Source organism: Didymella exigua (assembly GCF_010094145.1).
Source record: "Didymella exigua CBS 183.55 unplaced genomic scaffold M421scaffold_3, whole genome shotgun sequence".
In the NCBI taxonomy this organism is placed as follows: Eukaryota; Fungi; Ascomycota; class Dothideomycetes; order Pleosporales; family Didymellaceae; genus Didymella; species Didymella exigua.
This window is the reverse complement of record NW_022984777.1, coordinates 800,238-815,771: the sequence shown is the minus strand read 5'-3', so window position 1 is coordinate 815,771 and position 15,534 is coordinate 800,238. Positions and strand designations below refer to the sequence as shown.

Below are 15,534 nucleotides of genomic sequence, written 5' to 3'. Positions count from 1 at the left end.
GGCGTTGTCGGAAGCAAGGACAGACGGGTCCAAACAGCGCCACGTTGCGTGTACTGTGGATGATTTACAAGGCACGCTGCATGCAGCTTGCTTAATTGGAGCAGTGCCCGATGTCCCCTTGCTCGAACGATAATCGTTCGAGTTTGAAGGCGTGCAGCACGTCGAATAGCGCTGGCGGCATGGAGGGGCATATCGATAACGTTTGCCAGTCTCAAAGTCAGAGCCGCGATGAGCCCGAGAGTGAAGGGGGCTGGCCTGCGCCAACGATGGACAAGCAACCGGCGGTGAAGGCTGTGATCTGACAGCGACTACTCCGCTGAGGTCTTGTGGAGAACGCCTATCCAGCCCGTTACCCACCGGTGTATGCAGGCCCCGAATCGACTCATGTGAAGCGTGCTATCACCTGGGCAGCGGCAGTCAAGCATCCCGCAACAACAAAGACCTCACGCAATGAATGGACGATCAAGTTGCGCCGCTCGAGTGCAGCATCTGGCGGCTGTTGAGGCCTTGGGAATGGTTTGATAAGAACGGCAGGTCCTCTGATTAGGTACCATCGTCAGGACAACAAACAACGAACCGCTCGCAAGGCAGACATTCGGTCTCGACAACAATCTCAAATCCCAGCCTTCAGACCAGCGCCGGCCATGGTATGATGCATACGCGAGCGTGACAGAAGCTGCCAGTAGTAATTTTGCTCAGATGTGATCGTCGGTCCCCTTCGCTCACAGACTCCCGTTCGCAACTTTAGCCTGCGGGAAGCCCAGCGTTGCTGATCTGTGCTCATGCACGGATGACGCCGGACAGCAGAAAAAGAAGAAGAAAATGAGACGGCTGCCTCGCTTGCGCATGTGTCTCGTAATCTAGCCCCTGCCCTAGTCAAGACGGTCCCTCTTTACCTTGCCAACGGGCAGGCGAATACGAGACAATGGAAGCCCGTTCGTTGCTCGATCCTGGGTGCCTTCCACACCCTCATCATGACCGAAGGGGTCCTGCTGCTGCTGCCTGCCCCCGGCGAGATATTGTAGTTCCCTAGAAAGTTTGCGCGATCAAGATTGCGCAACCAGCCTGGCCTGCGAATCAAACAGCGCCGCCGGTATGGGTGGACTGCGACATACAGACAAGGCGGTGACTCCTAGGTCACAAGACCGTCTTAGCAAGTGGATGGAGTGGCTGGCTCCTATATTGTGATTGGCCACATTCCTGCAATAATCTCCGATCTCATTCGCCGGGCATGAAACTCTCGAAAACAAGGTGCCTTCTGGTGCGCCACTGGCGGGTGCCAGCTAATCAAGTGCAGGCGCACGCACATGGATGGGCAGGGCCGTTAGTCAGCGCCGATTGACAATATATTGGAAGGCCAATGAGCGATTAGACAAAAGTAGGGCAACCTCCGGCGCGATGCGGTTCGACTTGTAGTGGATGCGTGCCAATCGGGCCCCAACTGCCATGTGTCATCGCCAACGCTTTTTGGCGCTCGAAATGTTCGAGCCAGCTCGCCCTTGTTCAACAAAAGCGGGAACAAGATTGGAGGACAAAGGTGCTGGGAAGCGCCGAAGAGGGTATTGCTCCACCAACACGAAACCCAAACCAGCCTTGGGCGCGCGACAGTCATCAATGCCGTCTTTCAGGACGGTCTGTCGGGCCAGCAGTCGGCTGGCAGAAGATCAAACAGAGATTTCGAGTTCCATAGCTCCGCCGCAGGCGTTGCAAGATCGTCCACTGCACAGGCCGGATGCATCATAGCACACACCAACACGGAGCCAGCGAAGGCTATCGAATGCCGGTCGTGCACTCGCGCTCTGTAGGAGACGTCGTAAGCTTTCGCAGGCTTGACCACGTCTCTGAGCAAGACTAACCGGCTGCGGCATGACTTCGATCCTCAGCCCTCTGGTTAGAGTGAGGCGCGGTTGTTTTCGACTGTTGGTGTCCGCAGACGCTCGTCAGGGGCAACGAATCATGGCAGCCAGCGTCATGTGCAACGCGAGGCTTGAGCAAGATCTGCTGCTGTTGCCCTTCGAAATGTGTCCTCGCTGCGTGCTGACGAGCGCTTGTGGAGAGGGCAAAGCACAGAATAAGTGGCCCATGGCCCTACCGCCACACACTGCGCGAGTCCGCCTGGCCGTCTGGCGCATGGTCTGCTGCACTGTGGTGCTCTGGTGCCTCGAACCTGCTGCAATTCGAGCATCGAACCCCAGACTGCGCGTGTGTTGAGCAGTCGTAGGTGTGTCACTGTGTCCTTGCTGCTGCCGTCTGATTCGCTGCAGCCCACAGCCGCCCGGCGAGCTGCGGGCCCAGAGGCGTGATTCAGGTGAGTCAAGGACAAGGGCCCGGTTGCTCGGTGGCTGCATGACGGACACTACTAGGACGCACGCGGTAAGAACGGCTCACACTGCCCTCCCTCACTTTTGCCTCCCTGCGCGCTAGTGGAACCACACGGTCTTAGTGGGCGCCCGTCTGCGTGCCGGCCATGGCATGCATCGCTGATGGACTGCAGGCGGCCTGTAGGTCCATCCCTCTTCGTCATAGCGCTGCTCCCAGGCCCATCCTTCCCTATATTTACGGAAAACTGGGGCGTTTTATGAGCCAATAGCTGACAGGGTCCTCTGACGAAGGCAATCTTTATCACTGCTGCCCAGCCGTGCACATAGAACATGCATCATATCCCGCCTCGTACCCGACTATCACCTTCACCGGCTCGAACATACTACTACTCTCTTACGTTCCTTGCCAAAGTCCAACGTTCGACATCGTTGTTCTTCCTCATTAACAACCACCACCACCCTTCTACCACCACCTCTCTGTTCCTGGTTACCTAATCTCACCGTGTTCGGAATACTATACGTTACTGCTTCGCTACGATTACTTACAGCCTTTGGATCCTTTTTTCCCAGGATTCAGATCTCCGTCCTCGAGGCCTTCATTGGACCTAGGAGGACTTTTCCACTCACCCACAGCATGTACCCGTCGCCTCCCGCATCTCCTACCCAAAATGGATTTTGCGCGCCGGAAGATCGACTAGGTCAAGTTCTCGCTGGTAGGCTTCAACTCACCAGTATCCTTGGAGTCGGAGCTTATGGAGTTGTCTACACTGCCGTGGATATTCAGACCAACATTCCCTATGCTGTAAAAGCGCTTAACAAAATCGGTCTTGAGCCTCGCCAGCGCAAGTTCCAGCAGCGTGAGATCCAGCTCCACCACCAGGCCAGCGCGCACCCCAACGTTGTCTCTTTAGTCAAGATCATGGACGCTCCTGACTGCACATACGTTGTCATCGAGTACTGCCCAGAAGGTGACTTGTTCTCCAACATCACTGAGCAGGGCAAGTTTGTTGGCAACGATGACTGGGCCAAGCGTGCTTTCCTCCAAATCTTGGATGCTGTTGAATACTGCCACTCCATTGGAATCTACCACAGGGATCTCAAGCCAGAGAACGTTCTGGTTACCGACCAGGGCATGACTTGTAAACTCGCTGATTTTGGACTGGCCACTACTGATCACGTTACCTCTGATTTTGGATGCGGCTCCACCTTCTACATGTCTCCTGGTAGGTTTAAATTGCCATCTCGGACTTCGTGCACATGCTGACTTTGCTAGAATGTCAAACAGCAGCGCCTAAGGCTTACTCTTGCTACGCCTCGGCACCCAACGACATCTGGAGCCTTGGAGTAATCCTTGTCAACCTCACTTGCGGACGCAATCCCTGGAAGCGAGCTTCTTCTGACGACAGCACTTTCCGCGCTTTCATGAAGGATCCCAAGTTCCTGAGGACCATCCTTCCCATTTCGTTGGAGCTTGACACCATACTTAGGCGCATCTTCGACTTCAACCCTGCTAAGAGGGCTACCATTCCCGAGATTAGGCAGATGATTCTCAACTGCTCGGCCTTCACGGCCACCAAGTCTGCAGTTTCTACTCCCCTGCCCTCTCCGCCACTCAGCCCATACTACGACTGCTACCAGGCTCCTGCTGTACCTTCCATGGCCCCTCTGCCAGGTGCCGTGTACGCCCCGGCTTTCTATCCTCAGCACTCTATCTCTTCTGGTAGCTCGAATTCGGACAACGACTCTGTATTCTCTGCATGCTCATCGGCGTCGTCCTCGTCGTCCACCTCTTCCTACCAAAACGTTTACATCGCGCCCCAGAAGTTCCCTTCCCGCGTTCCTCAGCAACAATACGTTTCTTCTCCCGCTCCTACCAACACTTGGTTCCAGCCTTTCATCCATGCTGCCAACTTGGTCAAGCATGTGTCTTTCCAGCCTTCCATAATGGCTGCACCGGTCCATATCCACTAGAGCGCCTCCCGAGCCTTTTCACGCCGAATACGCTCCTACGACGTTCTTCTTTCTTTCCGGATCTCCAAAAGCTACGATGCCATGACAGCGGTGTTCTTATTTCCAGGGTTGGCGTTCACATGCTCGATATTCCACATAGAGCCCCCGGACTTCACGTCCGGATCTAGACTTTTCACAGCGAAATACGTTTTAACTATGGGAGTTGTACCTTGACGGTGCGGCGCTCTTTCCCTGTATACACATTTTCTTTTTTTGTTTAAAAATGGAGGGGAGTTCACACAATCACGCATTTACACGGAGTTGAAACAAGACACGGGATGTTGACGGGGTCTGTCCGTCCTGACATTTCGCTATTTATTCGAAGATACCAGGGCCCAGCCCACATTGTACCGTAGCTAGCATAACGACGAGGACGTCGACCTCGCCGTGCGCACATCAGACATGAATTGAAAAGATAGAATAGCGCCACAACGACAGTCGTCGGCCGCTCAACACACAGCAATCACTACATACTCCATGCGGTCTGCGTGAGATCACCATCGCTCGATACGGTCACTTCAAGGGTCAGTCGTCAGTTCAGCCTGCATCGTTACGCGATCCGCATCGGAACAAACCTGGTGTCGACGCGGAAGGCAGTCACCGGCCATCCACAGTCACTACCTTCAGTCCACTTGCGGTTGGACTTCATGGACGTATGATTGAGGACGCTTTCGGTAAGTCGGGATCCAGCAGCGAGTCACCGATCTCCTCAAGCCCGAAGCCTGCACATCTGCATGTGCTGACAGTATAACCTGCAGTAGCTTCACTTGACAGGCGTGTAGGATTATGCCGCCGGTGCATACCGAGATCATTCTAGGCTGTATTCAATCGGGACCGTCATCGACGAAGCATTTGGCTAACACTTTTACTGTATGATAGCAGTAAATGTCCATCTTCTGCTCGACCACGTTCTGCGCAAGTGGAGCACGGACTTGCCAGTCTGACAACGCTCCTTCAGCTGCAGCGCAGCGACTGATCCCTAATTCTTACACGTTGACTTTCAACCATCAGCGCAAGAGTTCACTGAACACAAATACGCAATGTCTTGCAGCCGCGAGTCCTAGGAACGCGAGCCAGCCACACAGGCCATCACTCGGCTGACCTTCACTCTCGGGTAATAACCCAACGTCTTCCAAGCTTCAGCTCCTGTATCTGTCGTGTAATCTTGCCTAGACAAGTAAAGAAAAGTGTAAGCTTAACCGAAGCATAGCGTCATTAACTGTTGAACCACCCCTGTTGTATTGAACGATCATCCGGCAGGGCTCGCCGTTACAAAGAGAGCATCTTCAAAGCGTGCCCTCTTCCGGCCAGGCCAGGCCAGTTCCGAATGCGCTTATTGCAGTGTAGCCGAGTACGGACAATGGCGTTCGCTGGCGTTGACGATGTTCACAAGGCCGAGTGCCGCGCTAAGTGGCAAGCATCACAATTTTCTGCCTGCAGCTGCTGTTGCCCTTGTCAAATAAATCCCTCACATCTGCAGCAGCCTCCTTCGTTCTCGTGCGCAGCGCCCACGAGATGTCATTTGCGCCACACGGGCTATTCCCAGTTAGTGCGCAAGGACTCATTCATTCAGCTCAGATAGTGGCAGTATGCTGGGCTTCAAGGCTGTGACATGGTCCTGATGTGAGGCCTGTCAATCTCCTGATTTTAGTTTCCTTCTTCTTGCCCACTCGTCAACAGATGATGGACTCACGTGTCTTTCTCTCCCTTTCTTATTGCGGAAATCTGCAGTGCCTGTTTCTAACCGTTGCTTTTGGTAGGCCCCCAAAACACCGATACCTCAACCCTGATATCTTTAGAAGCATCCCACAAGGATTCTCTGCCGGGGTTTGCACTCGCACAACCTGAACATCAAATGAGAATGTGGATACCGGAGCGCTGCATATAAGACGTTGCTCGACAAACACAGACCGTGACCTCTGGGTCACCACATCTGAGCTTTGTCCACCCTGTCAAGCTTCGTGGCTGTCTGTCTGTGACACGGTATTACAGTCTTACAAGGAGTCCTTCTCCATGATGTCGGGTTCAAAAGCCGCCCCAGCCTCAAGGGTCGTCGCGCTGCGGCCGCTTCTTCAACCATCGCGTATGCACCTATTTTTTTTTGTCGGACATCTTCCGAGACTCATCGTGCATCCAGTGACTGAGCACGAAGCGTGATGCACGGTTGCACGGCTTCATCTGTCTTCGCGCTTTTGCCGCGTCAATCAGTCGAATGAGATTCGAAGGGCGATCATCGTGTCCTGAAGCAGGTCCACTATTTGGGTGTCTTCAATCAAGGCCGCTTACCTAGGGCAACATGGTCACGATTTCAGACCTACAAACAGCAAAAGCACAACCTTCGCGCATGAAAATGATCCCGAACGCTTGCACAACCCTGACTCAACGCTCCCACGTGCCCAGAAGCCCGGACCACACCTGAGCAACTACTTCATAACACAACAGCACGCAGCCTCAACCTCACGGTCCCACAATTGCCACTCCTGCGTGTCACACCGCGACGCTCGCTCCGAGCCTCACACGATGTCGCCTTGAGGTATGACGGCGTTAGCTGCAGTCCTAGTGCGATGTTCCCCAGACGTGGCACGACAGGCGCCAACTGCCAGCGCACAGCATGCTCACCAAATCGGCCAGCTGCTGCAAAGGAGGTCTGAGCTTGCTTTGCCGAAGTGGATCAAGTCGTTGCAAATACCACAGGGAAAAGTGTCGCACGGCGTTCTTTCTTTTGGCATGCAGGCAGGATCCGCCACTCGGGCATTTTTCAGAAACGTATCTTAATTGCTTTTTGCCGCTGGGAGCGCTCGCAGGGCTTTGTGGTACGGGCCGAGGGTACCCTTGATCGGAAGGATGTTTTATGCGTGATCGAGGTCCTCGGATTGCCGTTGGTGACATTTGAACGTTAGTTGTAGACGACGAAGATGGCTCTGTCCGGTTTCCCGTGCTGTTGATGGTCCAGCTACCTCCAAGCTGCAGCATGGACTCAACGCCCAAAAGTCGAGACCGGAAACAGAAACATGGCTTCGATGCTGTTCAAAGGTCATTCCGTCTCGCACATCGTTTAGTGCCCTCTGCTGCTGCAAGAGATGTGTTCGGATGTTCGACGGCAAAGAGATACAGATCAGGAATGATCCAAGATACTTGCCTAATACAGTACATCTGCAATCGTCTCTATTGCAATGCAAAGCTGAAGATACAACCGCAAAGTGCAAGCTGTCGTTCTCTTTAGCCTCAGCTTTGCACCGTAATCCCCTCTTCATCCTCTTTTTATGCTGCTGAGTGCTGGGTATCGTTGCTGCTATTTCCCCTTGGCCCATTGTTCGTCAGGTTCTGCACGCACCATCCACTTCAAGTTTCCAAAAGCGTCCCTTGTAACTATACCATCCTGCTCCTCTTCCGTCAATCTCATAGCTTCGCTGACCTCTTCCGACTGATCCCATGCCCTCTCTCATCACGCATTAGCTGTGAGGATCTCATGCAGCGCATCGTTCACAGCGATATCTAAATTCGCATCTCCTGGCTCCTTTGTGACCCCTCAAGCTGTTTGCAGCTTTCATTGTCTTCTTCCTTTTCTGCGAGGCGACGAAACCTCGCCTCCACCCTCGCATCCTCAAGCCCCTTCGGTCGCCCATGTCGTAGAGTTTGTCGATACTGTAGATTAATGTTGGGATGAGATGTTGTAAAAGTTGAATGGGCAGCGAGAGCAGACTTTGTAGTCGTCGAATGTTGGCCTCTAGCAGAAGTCTTGATTGATCTTGTCTCGCTCACAGTTGGCTTGGTAGGGACATCGAACTTATCGCAATCAAAGACACAAAAATGACTGTTGAGAGCAGACCTGGGAAGTATGGAATACCATAGTATAGCTGCCAGGCAACATCACAAGCACGTCAACACAACTGCAGGATTCATTTCGTAGGGTCGAGATGTCGAAACTCGTCTAGCCCATGTACAAGCAGTGCAGAAGTTGGGCAGAGACGCTAGGATTGCATTGGGTATCTCAAACTATATACGAAACAGCATCTCCTTCGCCATTTACTGCGAGAACAGCAAAGCAACTAAGATCCTCGTAGCCTCAAAAGCACCCTTTGCGCGTAGCAGAGAACCGAACGTTTCCGGGATCTTGCGAAAAGTGTCACTCGCATCAGCCTCCTTCCACACGGCGGGCACAGCGCATTCCACACCAATGTTGGACTCGGCTTCACCCGTCCAGTCGAACACAATGCGCCAGCTGATCTTGAGCAGGACGCGCTTGTCCTGCAAGATCAATGTATCGCGACCGAGATGACGACCAAGATCTTTTCGAGAGAGCACGGCCGACTTGGCATTTGCAGGTCGTGCGTTCTCTGTAGCAGTAATCGTCCGCCCTGTAAGTAAATGTACAAATGCTGCTTCGCACTTATGCCAGTAAGCGGCGCGCTTTGCCGTAACATCCCAGAACGAGTCGATAGCCCAGCACACCATACCCAGATTCTTCTCTTTTGCTTTTGAACGCATGAATATTCCTAATTCGCGCTCTGTCCAGGTTGGTAGGCGCAAGATGTGCATGTCAATCACCTCGTTTGACAGACAATCGATGTTGACAGCTAGTTGCGCCGTAAGGAGTTTTTGGGGGCCACTGATGTCGATTGTGTGTTTTTGATGGACATGTTTCGAGGACGAGAGGGCTTTACCTCGTGGCAGTCCTAGCTGTGTAGAAAATCTGAAGTTTGTGAACATTTCTAAGTACGGTAACGGGTCTGGTAAGTCGATAGGTCGATGTGACGCAATGGGCCTTTCTGGTTGTTTTCGCTTGTGAGGTAGAATAGTTAAGCTCGAGAACGGCAGGAACGAGCAAAGAAGGCTCGAGATTGGTATTGGCCGCTCATCTTGTTCATCTGCTCCGCTGATGTTTGTGATGAACTTACTGATATAACGTCAGAGCTAGCTTCGTACGTAATGTGGGAGCAAAGGTACTCACATGAGGTCTGCACGTTGCGCAGGAAGCAGCGCATCATTCGCATCCCGCTGCTGCTCAACTGCAATCTCACTCGTGCACCTTGACACCTGTGCTTCGAGCTCTTTGATTTCGCGTTGTAGTCGCGCCTTCTCTTGCCTCCTCTTGTCAATCTCAGGATCTAAAGGAGGCTTTCTGGTCTTCTCCTTTGGGCCGTCCTCGTCTAATGCATCTTCCGTAGGCCGAGTGAGTTGGTTTCGCTGGACTGCTGGCGCTGGCGCCGGCGCCAGTGGAGATCTTCTGAGCGCACCTTTTAGGCGAGGGGGACGCTTTATCGGCGAGGGGAATAGTACGTCTTGACGTGAATGGTGCTGCTCCGCAAGCCCTCTCTGCGGCGGCGATGACCTCAGTTCTGTCCCTTCTTCTGCCCCTTCTCCGATCGCTTTCTCTGGTGCGCCAGGCTCCTCAAGTGCGCGCCTTCGTACTTGCTCTCCTCGAGACCGGATATCGTCGCGTGGTGGTGTACGAGCGGGCAATAAATTGTAGTCGTTGCGCGCAAGACTGGCCTTTATGGGCGAGGCAGAGGACGGTCGTCGAGGTGGCTTTCGCAGTGGGCTAAAGTCTTGTTGCGCGGGAGATGAAGTCTTTCTGCGTTTCCGCAGCGGCTCGTCCATATTGGCGAATGTGTTTGAAGCAATGCAATTGTCGATGTGCGGGGGTATTGAATGTTTGGCCTAGTGTTGACAGTACTGCCCCCGACGCGCCTAGACGCGCCGTTCGTCGGTGTTTCGAGACATTCTTTTGCCGAGGCCAGGCGCAAAATGACCTCACCAGCATCCAACGCTTCAAGTGCTTGACTTGCACGCCCACTCTGACTAAAACCAACATGTCATGATAGCATTGCTGCTTCCTGTAAATATTTGAGACTACTCCTTTTGACTGCCAGACATCATGGCCTCTTCAGGGTGCCCAATGGCGCTCCGGCGATACGTCTGCGCTTCATGCACCAGATCGTGGGCGAGAGCGAGGGTGGGCTTGCAGAGCAGCGACCGGATACAGCGACGATACAAGTACTACATAGCTCCTGAAGGGGAGCAGGCTAGGCCAATCATGGGGTATTATGCTGGTAAGTGGACCTTCAATTTGCTCACGCATTGCTGACAATCACAGAAATGCTGAAGAAGCAGCCATCGCAAGCTCCGACCTTTTCAAACGATACGTTGGACGACACAGCTCCGCAAGCTCCAGCTACTCTGCAACCAACAGACTCCCCCAAGTCGCAGAGGGAGCTCACGCTCGAACGTGCTCGCACTGTCTTTGGCTCAAAACCAGGTGTGAGGGAACGAAGGATTGAGATCGATGCTGCTTCCACGGACATTGCAGGCATAAAGGTACCACCGAAGCCTTCAGAGCCGGATAATTGCTGTATGTCTGGATGCGTGAATTGTGTATGGGACATGTATCGTGACGAGATGGAAGAGTGGGTGGAGCAGAGCGCCAAAGCAAGAGCTGCGATACAAGGCAAGAGAGAAGGGGCTCAGGGCAGCGGCAGCATGGTTGCAGAGCAGGAGCCTCCAAGTCATGTCGCTGGCAGCATGGACGTTGACGGCGGAGGCAGCAAATCGAATTGGACCGTGGGTGCGGATGAAGAGAAATTATTCGATGATATACCCGTGGGCATCAGAGAGTTCATGAAGACAGAGAAGAAGCTGAAGCAGCGGCACAAGGCGGGGGAGATCCCGACCTAAATAGAGCATCATGCGTGCGGAGATACCATTGAGAAGCAACTAAGTCCTCCACCCGCACGCTTCCCAGACCAGGACGCCGTTGAGCCCTCCGTATGCTCCAATGCAATGCAAATGTGTGCCCACGCCGTTAACCGTCCTGGGAGCGCTTAGTCGTCGGCGCCAACGTCGACGCCTTTTGCGCGGAGTTCTGTTCGTGCCTCCTTGATCTGTGCCATCAATTCCGCGTGCGCCTCGGGTACGTCATTGAAGGTGAAGACTCCCCAGCCGAGCTTGAAGAGAAGGTATGCGCCGAACGAGACGAGTGCCCAGAAAGGGATCTGAACATGTTTAGCTCGCATCTTGCTGATGTCCGGGTGGGCCGCTCACCACAGGGACAACCTCCTTCTGGATCTTCTCGGGGAAAGAAATGAGCTCCATGAATACCGCGAGGTAAAGCTGTACAATGTTAGACATGGGTCCAGGGGTACGTGGTTAGGAGGGGTTCGACGTACGGAGGTCAGGAGCATCGCAATGCTGATGGTCTGTTGTGCGCGTGTCATCTTGGCTGTAATGAAGCCCTCGATCTTTCTAAAGAAGGTATACGGTGAGTGTTGTGCAAAGTCTGGGGCTTGTCGTCGTGGAAGCCGTGTTGGCCCAGTGTCCAGATCTCCAGGCTTCGAGGAAGGCGCTAAATAGATCGCTACCCGTTCAGGCAAGGGCTAGCCACTTTCACATGAGCCTCACGAATAGACCAATGTCTTACTCACTTTACACCTCACTCACGTGCAGTTGGCGCACGTTCCTAAATCCCGACTCGAAACGCACATCATAAGATAACTGTCAGCGCAATTTGCAAGCTCGATCTTCCGTTTCACGCTGGCTGGATTCCGAGTTCCTCTGCCCTGCATCAACTTTCTTCATACACAAAATGACCACAGATAGTGGCCACGAAACAACATTGCCAGACGAAGTGATAGCACTGCTCGAACTTGGACCGGAACGCTCGGACGACGTGAATGCGTCACTGAAGACACTACTCAATAAGTTCACGACCTCCCCTCGTAGCGAACCCGTTGGAGAAGCACTGCAAGTACTGGGTACCGCAGTTGGGAGACAAAGTAAATACTTTTGACTTTGCCCCAAGAAGAAAAAAATCTAACGATGCCTAGAGGCATGGCAAGAATGCTTTCGGGAAGCAGGTCTTCTTGAATACGTGCTACACAATCTAGGTGATGTGAGCATACCATTTGCCTTGCGCAAGCAGTACCTGCGAATCATTGGGAACTGCGTCGCGGACAATGGTATGTTTAATACTCTCAAGAAATAACATGCCACGGAACTGACATCAGCTCTCAGACATAAACCGAGAGGTCGCCACCAAAGACATCTCCAAGCTTGTCGATTGCTTGCCATCAGATGATCTTACACCGATCGCTCTTGCGGTACTTTTCAACCTCTGCAATGAATTTGGTATGATTGCAGTCAGTTCCAGGCCATTTCCACGCTAACTTGGGTAGATCCGGCTAAGGCTGCTGCTGCCGTGATCAGGCTCGACTTCACGCTATCTGGGTACCTTGCTGGCCACCGGATACCGGACGCTGCACTCGACTACGCAACCGAGCTTCTGTCATGGACCACCGAAAAGCTCACGGCAGCCCAATTCAATGACGACGTATCACTAGATACGTTCAGCGACCTGGTCAAAGTGACGTTGAACTACGACGAAGATCATTACCATGAGTATGTTGCGATCCTGGTCCACTACTTACAGGACCCCGAATTTCAGGCGAAGGCTGCGACCCAGGGAATGCTTGGCGATATGGTAACCCTAATGCTGGACTTCGAATCTCGTCTTACAGCAGCTGAAGTTGAAGCCGTATTTGAAGAGTTGGCCATTTCCAAGAGTCCCGAAAAGAAAACGCCGGACAGCACAAGTGTGATCCTTGCGGCTCAATTGATCGGGAACATATCAGCAATATCAGCGACCGATACATTCGCACAGCGCTTCAATGTCAGAAGCCAAGTAATTGAGACGATCCGAGCCAAACTCAATGCATCTCCCTCGCCATGCACAATATGTGCATGCGTCATGCTCGGCAACCTGGCAATGTCAGACGAGGTATGCACAGACATGGTTAGGATCATGGAGCTTCACCTTCCACTGGCCAGAATTCTGGCATCAAGCTCCAAGCCGGCGCTCCTCTACGCTGCGGCAGGGTTCATGCGGCATCTCGCCTTCCCTGAAGCCAACAGAGCTTTACTTGCAGATGCCGGCCTTCTCCAGACTTGCATGGCTCTGCTCAAACAGACAGATGCTGCTGTACGCGGCGAGTCGGCGGCCATCATTGGAAAGCTCGTTACAAGCAATCTGCACAACATCATCAAGGTCGTCTGCGAAAAGGTCGGTGAGACTGTCATTCCGGACGCGCACCCGATCGTAGGTGTAGAGGCCTCTTCCGAATCGACGATCCTCCATCAGATTGTTGACCAGGCACTTGTGCCTGCAGGACCACTGCCTAGCACTGCAATGAAGAACCCAACAATCGAGCTCAGCCGTTCTATCGTCACGATCTTGCGATTCCTCGGAAGGCCAAGCGCCGAAGACAATGTCGATGCTATTAGAGAGCAGATGCTAGATGTGCCTCTGATCGCCCGACCTCTGGCTAAGCTCGTGCGCCAAAGATTCTACGCTGATGCTAGATCCGAAGGCCTGCTAGGCCTAGGACTGATAGCGCAAACACCAAATGGGGCAAAGCTGGTGCTGGATGAGGTCAGCGAAGACGACGGGTTGCTGGACGCCATTAGGGAGTTCGCTGAAGGCAAAGATGGTGGAGCTGGACAGCAGGTTGTGTCTTCTTCGGGACGAGACTATCAGAACGCAGTCGTTCTTCTGCAAGCGATGCAGAACAACTGGGTAAGCTCCTACGAGAATCAACCGTGAATACTTGCTGACAGTCTAGGACGCGGATGCCGACTCGCCGCTCAGAGTGAAAGTCAAGAATTTACAAGAAGAGCTCGGCCGAATGATGGTTCAGTAGCTCATACATCGACCGATATCGTGGCACGCATTTGTGTACAAGGTTGAGTCGTCGGGAGTCGTGATTACAACACGCCACGACCTCACCATCCGGCGCAGGTGTGGATCAATTGCTATTACATAACCAACCACAAGAATCATTTGCAACAACACACGATGCGCGTTCCACAGCCGGCAAATGAGAACCGTTTTGATTCGAAGTGAATAAGCAAGCGGCAACCTCAGCCTCCGCTTTGTACAGAAAGTGTGACGCGGGTGGTAATCAAGCGCGCTGTGATTGGTCCAATTGAGCAACATCAGGTCACAGCGTCGGTGTCGAAGGGTCCAGGAATCATCAAGCTGTAAGTGAGAGAAGCTATAAAGAAGGCATCATCTGCTCTCATATCACCATTATCCAACAAGAAACTCAATCACTTCAACATCAAAACTCCCTCCTTTGGAGTCAAATTTCAAACAATCGATCCTTAGATCTACACCATCAACCACAACACCAACAATGGCCTGCTGCGGACGTAACAACGGCGAGTGCGTGTGCGCCAAGGAGGCAACCTGCTCGTGCGGCAAGCAGCCTGCTCTTCAGTGCAGTATGCCTCTCTTCCTCCACCCGCATCCTTCGTGTAATTACTGCTTTCAGCTGCGCAACTCACGTGACTGTTGCTAACATTTCGCGTGCAGACTGCGCTAAGGCGGCCGACGAGAACAAGATGCCCACCAGTACCTGCGCGTGCGGAAAGAGGGCTGAGGGTATGTGGTATCAACACTGAGTATGGTGCTTTGGACTAACGATGTTGTAGATGCCTGCACATGCGGACGTTCCGAGAACAACGGCTCGAGCAACCTCGAGACCGACTTCACCACCAAGAAATAAGCAGTTTGTCCATGTGCTTTCAGCGTAGGATAGTTGCGTAGAGAGGAAGATGGCATTTACGAGGAGGCTCTCATATTGAGGCGCGGCTTAAGGTACTGGGCGGCATTACGGCGTTGAGGGGTCTTTCACGAACAATTACCTGCCATCGAGCAGTCTATATCCAGATACAATTCAGAACATTTTAAAGACAATGACACGTGGCTATACTATGGATCCACATTCATTGCGAGGACTGCCGGCCTCTCGTCTATGTTCTGTGCCGTGCATGTGTTCGAGCTTCGTCTGTGTCTTGTAAACGTCAGGTCAAGCCTCAATGGCCTTTCAAAGTGACGATGCGACCTTCAGAGCACTGGACATATTGGCTGACACGATGCGTTTGGAGTTGATCTGTCTATTTGCTCAACTGCAGCGCCAATAGAAGAGACATAGGATATGCAGCGCCCTAGGTGTTTCACTGTCTCCAGCAGCTCCTATGATGGCGTGCATTGCTTGCTTGGGATATTCTGGCGCATTGTAGTACTGTACTGTAGCGTGGTTGGCTGTTGGAGGCCGTCAATCTGGGCAGGGTCTCGGACGCTAAACACTGCCGCGCGAACGAACTCCACCACCGCCGCATTGCGCGCATCTTGCATCTTGCTGCACGA

At 53.0% G+C, this 15,534-nt stretch overlaps 6 protein-coding genes across 6 annotated transcripts; 4 read left to right on the top strand and 2 right to left on the bottom strand.

Moving 5' to 3' along the window:
• Positions 1-1,856: 1,856 nt before the first annotated feature.
• On the top strand, positions 1,857-4,292 carry M421DRAFT_399273 (kinase-like protein; the record flags this gene model as incomplete). Its single annotated transcript, XM_033590180.1, has 4 exons — positions 1,857-2,202; positions 2,444-2,501; positions 2,870-3,544; positions 3,595-4,292. The coding sequence occupies exons 1-4, from the start codon at positions 1,867-1,869 to the stop codon at positions 4,290-4,292; spliced, it is 1,767 nt and encodes a 588-aa protein (XP_033453109.1). The 5' UTR covers positions 1,857-1,866.
• Positions 4,293-8,255: 3,963 nt separating this feature from the next.
• M421DRAFT_416460 (uncharacterized protein) lies at positions 8,256-9,977 on the bottom strand. The gene is made up of 2 exons (XM_033591080.1): positions 9,283-9,977; positions 8,256-9,228 (listed from the first exon to the last, which is right to left on the bottom strand). The coding sequence occupies exons 1-2, from the start codon at positions 9,930-9,932 to the stop codon at positions 8,358-8,360; spliced, it is 1,521 nt and encodes a 506-aa protein (XP_033453108.1). The 5' UTR covers positions 9,933-9,977; the 3' UTR covers positions 8,256-8,357.
• A 132-nt stretch (positions 9,978-10,109) lies between these two features.
• On the top strand, positions 10,110-11,320 carry M421DRAFT_416459 (uncharacterized protein). The gene is made up of 2 exons (XM_033591079.1): positions 10,110-10,384; positions 10,429-11,320. The coding sequence occupies exons 1-2, from the start codon at positions 10,210-10,212 to the stop codon at positions 11,004-11,006; spliced, it is 753 nt and encodes a 250-aa protein (XP_033453107.1). The 5' UTR covers positions 10,110-10,209; the 3' UTR covers positions 11,007-11,320.
• M421DRAFT_1441 (dolichol-phosphate mannosyltransferase subunit 3) lies at positions 11,153-11,545 on the bottom strand (the record flags this gene model as incomplete). The annotated part of the gene is made up of 3 exons (XM_033587510.1): positions 11,153-11,323; positions 11,373-11,441; positions 11,498-11,545. 3 exons carry the CDS (start codon positions 11,543-11,545, stop codon positions 11,153-11,155), a joined length of 288 nt encoding a protein of 95 aa, XP_033453106.1.
• A 368-nt stretch (positions 11,546-11,913) lies between these two features.
• M421DRAFT_53721 (ARM repeat-containing protein) lies at positions 11,914-13,926 on the top strand (the record flags this gene model as incomplete). The annotated part of the gene is made up of 4 exons (XM_033595147.1): positions 11,914-12,103; positions 12,155-12,286; positions 12,342-12,455; positions 12,503-13,926. 4 exons carry the CDS (start codon positions 11,914-11,916, stop codon positions 13,924-13,926), a joined length of 1,860 nt encoding a protein of 619 aa, XP_033453105.1.
• A 592-nt stretch (positions 13,927-14,518) lies between these two features.
• M421DRAFT_1439 (uncharacterized protein) lies at positions 14,519-14,890 on the top strand (the record flags this gene model as incomplete). Its single annotated transcript, XM_033587508.1, has 3 exons — positions 14,519-14,639; positions 14,698-14,766; positions 14,817-14,890. The coding sequence occupies 3 exons, from the start codon at positions 14,519-14,521 to the stop codon at positions 14,888-14,890; spliced, it is 264 nt and encodes an 87-aa protein (XP_033453104.1).
• Between the last annotated feature and the right edge of the window lie 644 nt (positions 14,891-15,534).

What these genes read in the sequence shown, in the direction of transcription:
- M421DRAFT_416460 (XM_033591080.1), bottom strand. Translation starts at nt 9,932, where the DNA reads ATGGACGAGCCGCTGCGGAAACGCAGAAAGACTTCATCTCCCGCGCAA. An exon ending in GCGCAACGTGCAGACCTCAT is followed by an intron (nt 9,229 to 9,282) that starts GTGAGTACCTTT and finishes ACGTTATATCAG; the next exon opens with TAAGTTCATCACAAACATCA.
- M421DRAFT_416459 (XM_033591079.1), top strand. Translation starts at nt 10,210, where the DNA reads ATGGCCTCTTCAGGGTGCCCAATGGCGCTCCGGCGATACGTCTGCGCT. An exon ending in AATCATGGGGTATTATGCTG is followed by an intron (nt 10,385 to 10,428) that starts GTAAGTGGACCT and finishes TGACAATCACAG; the next exon opens with AAATGCTGAAGAAGCAGCCA.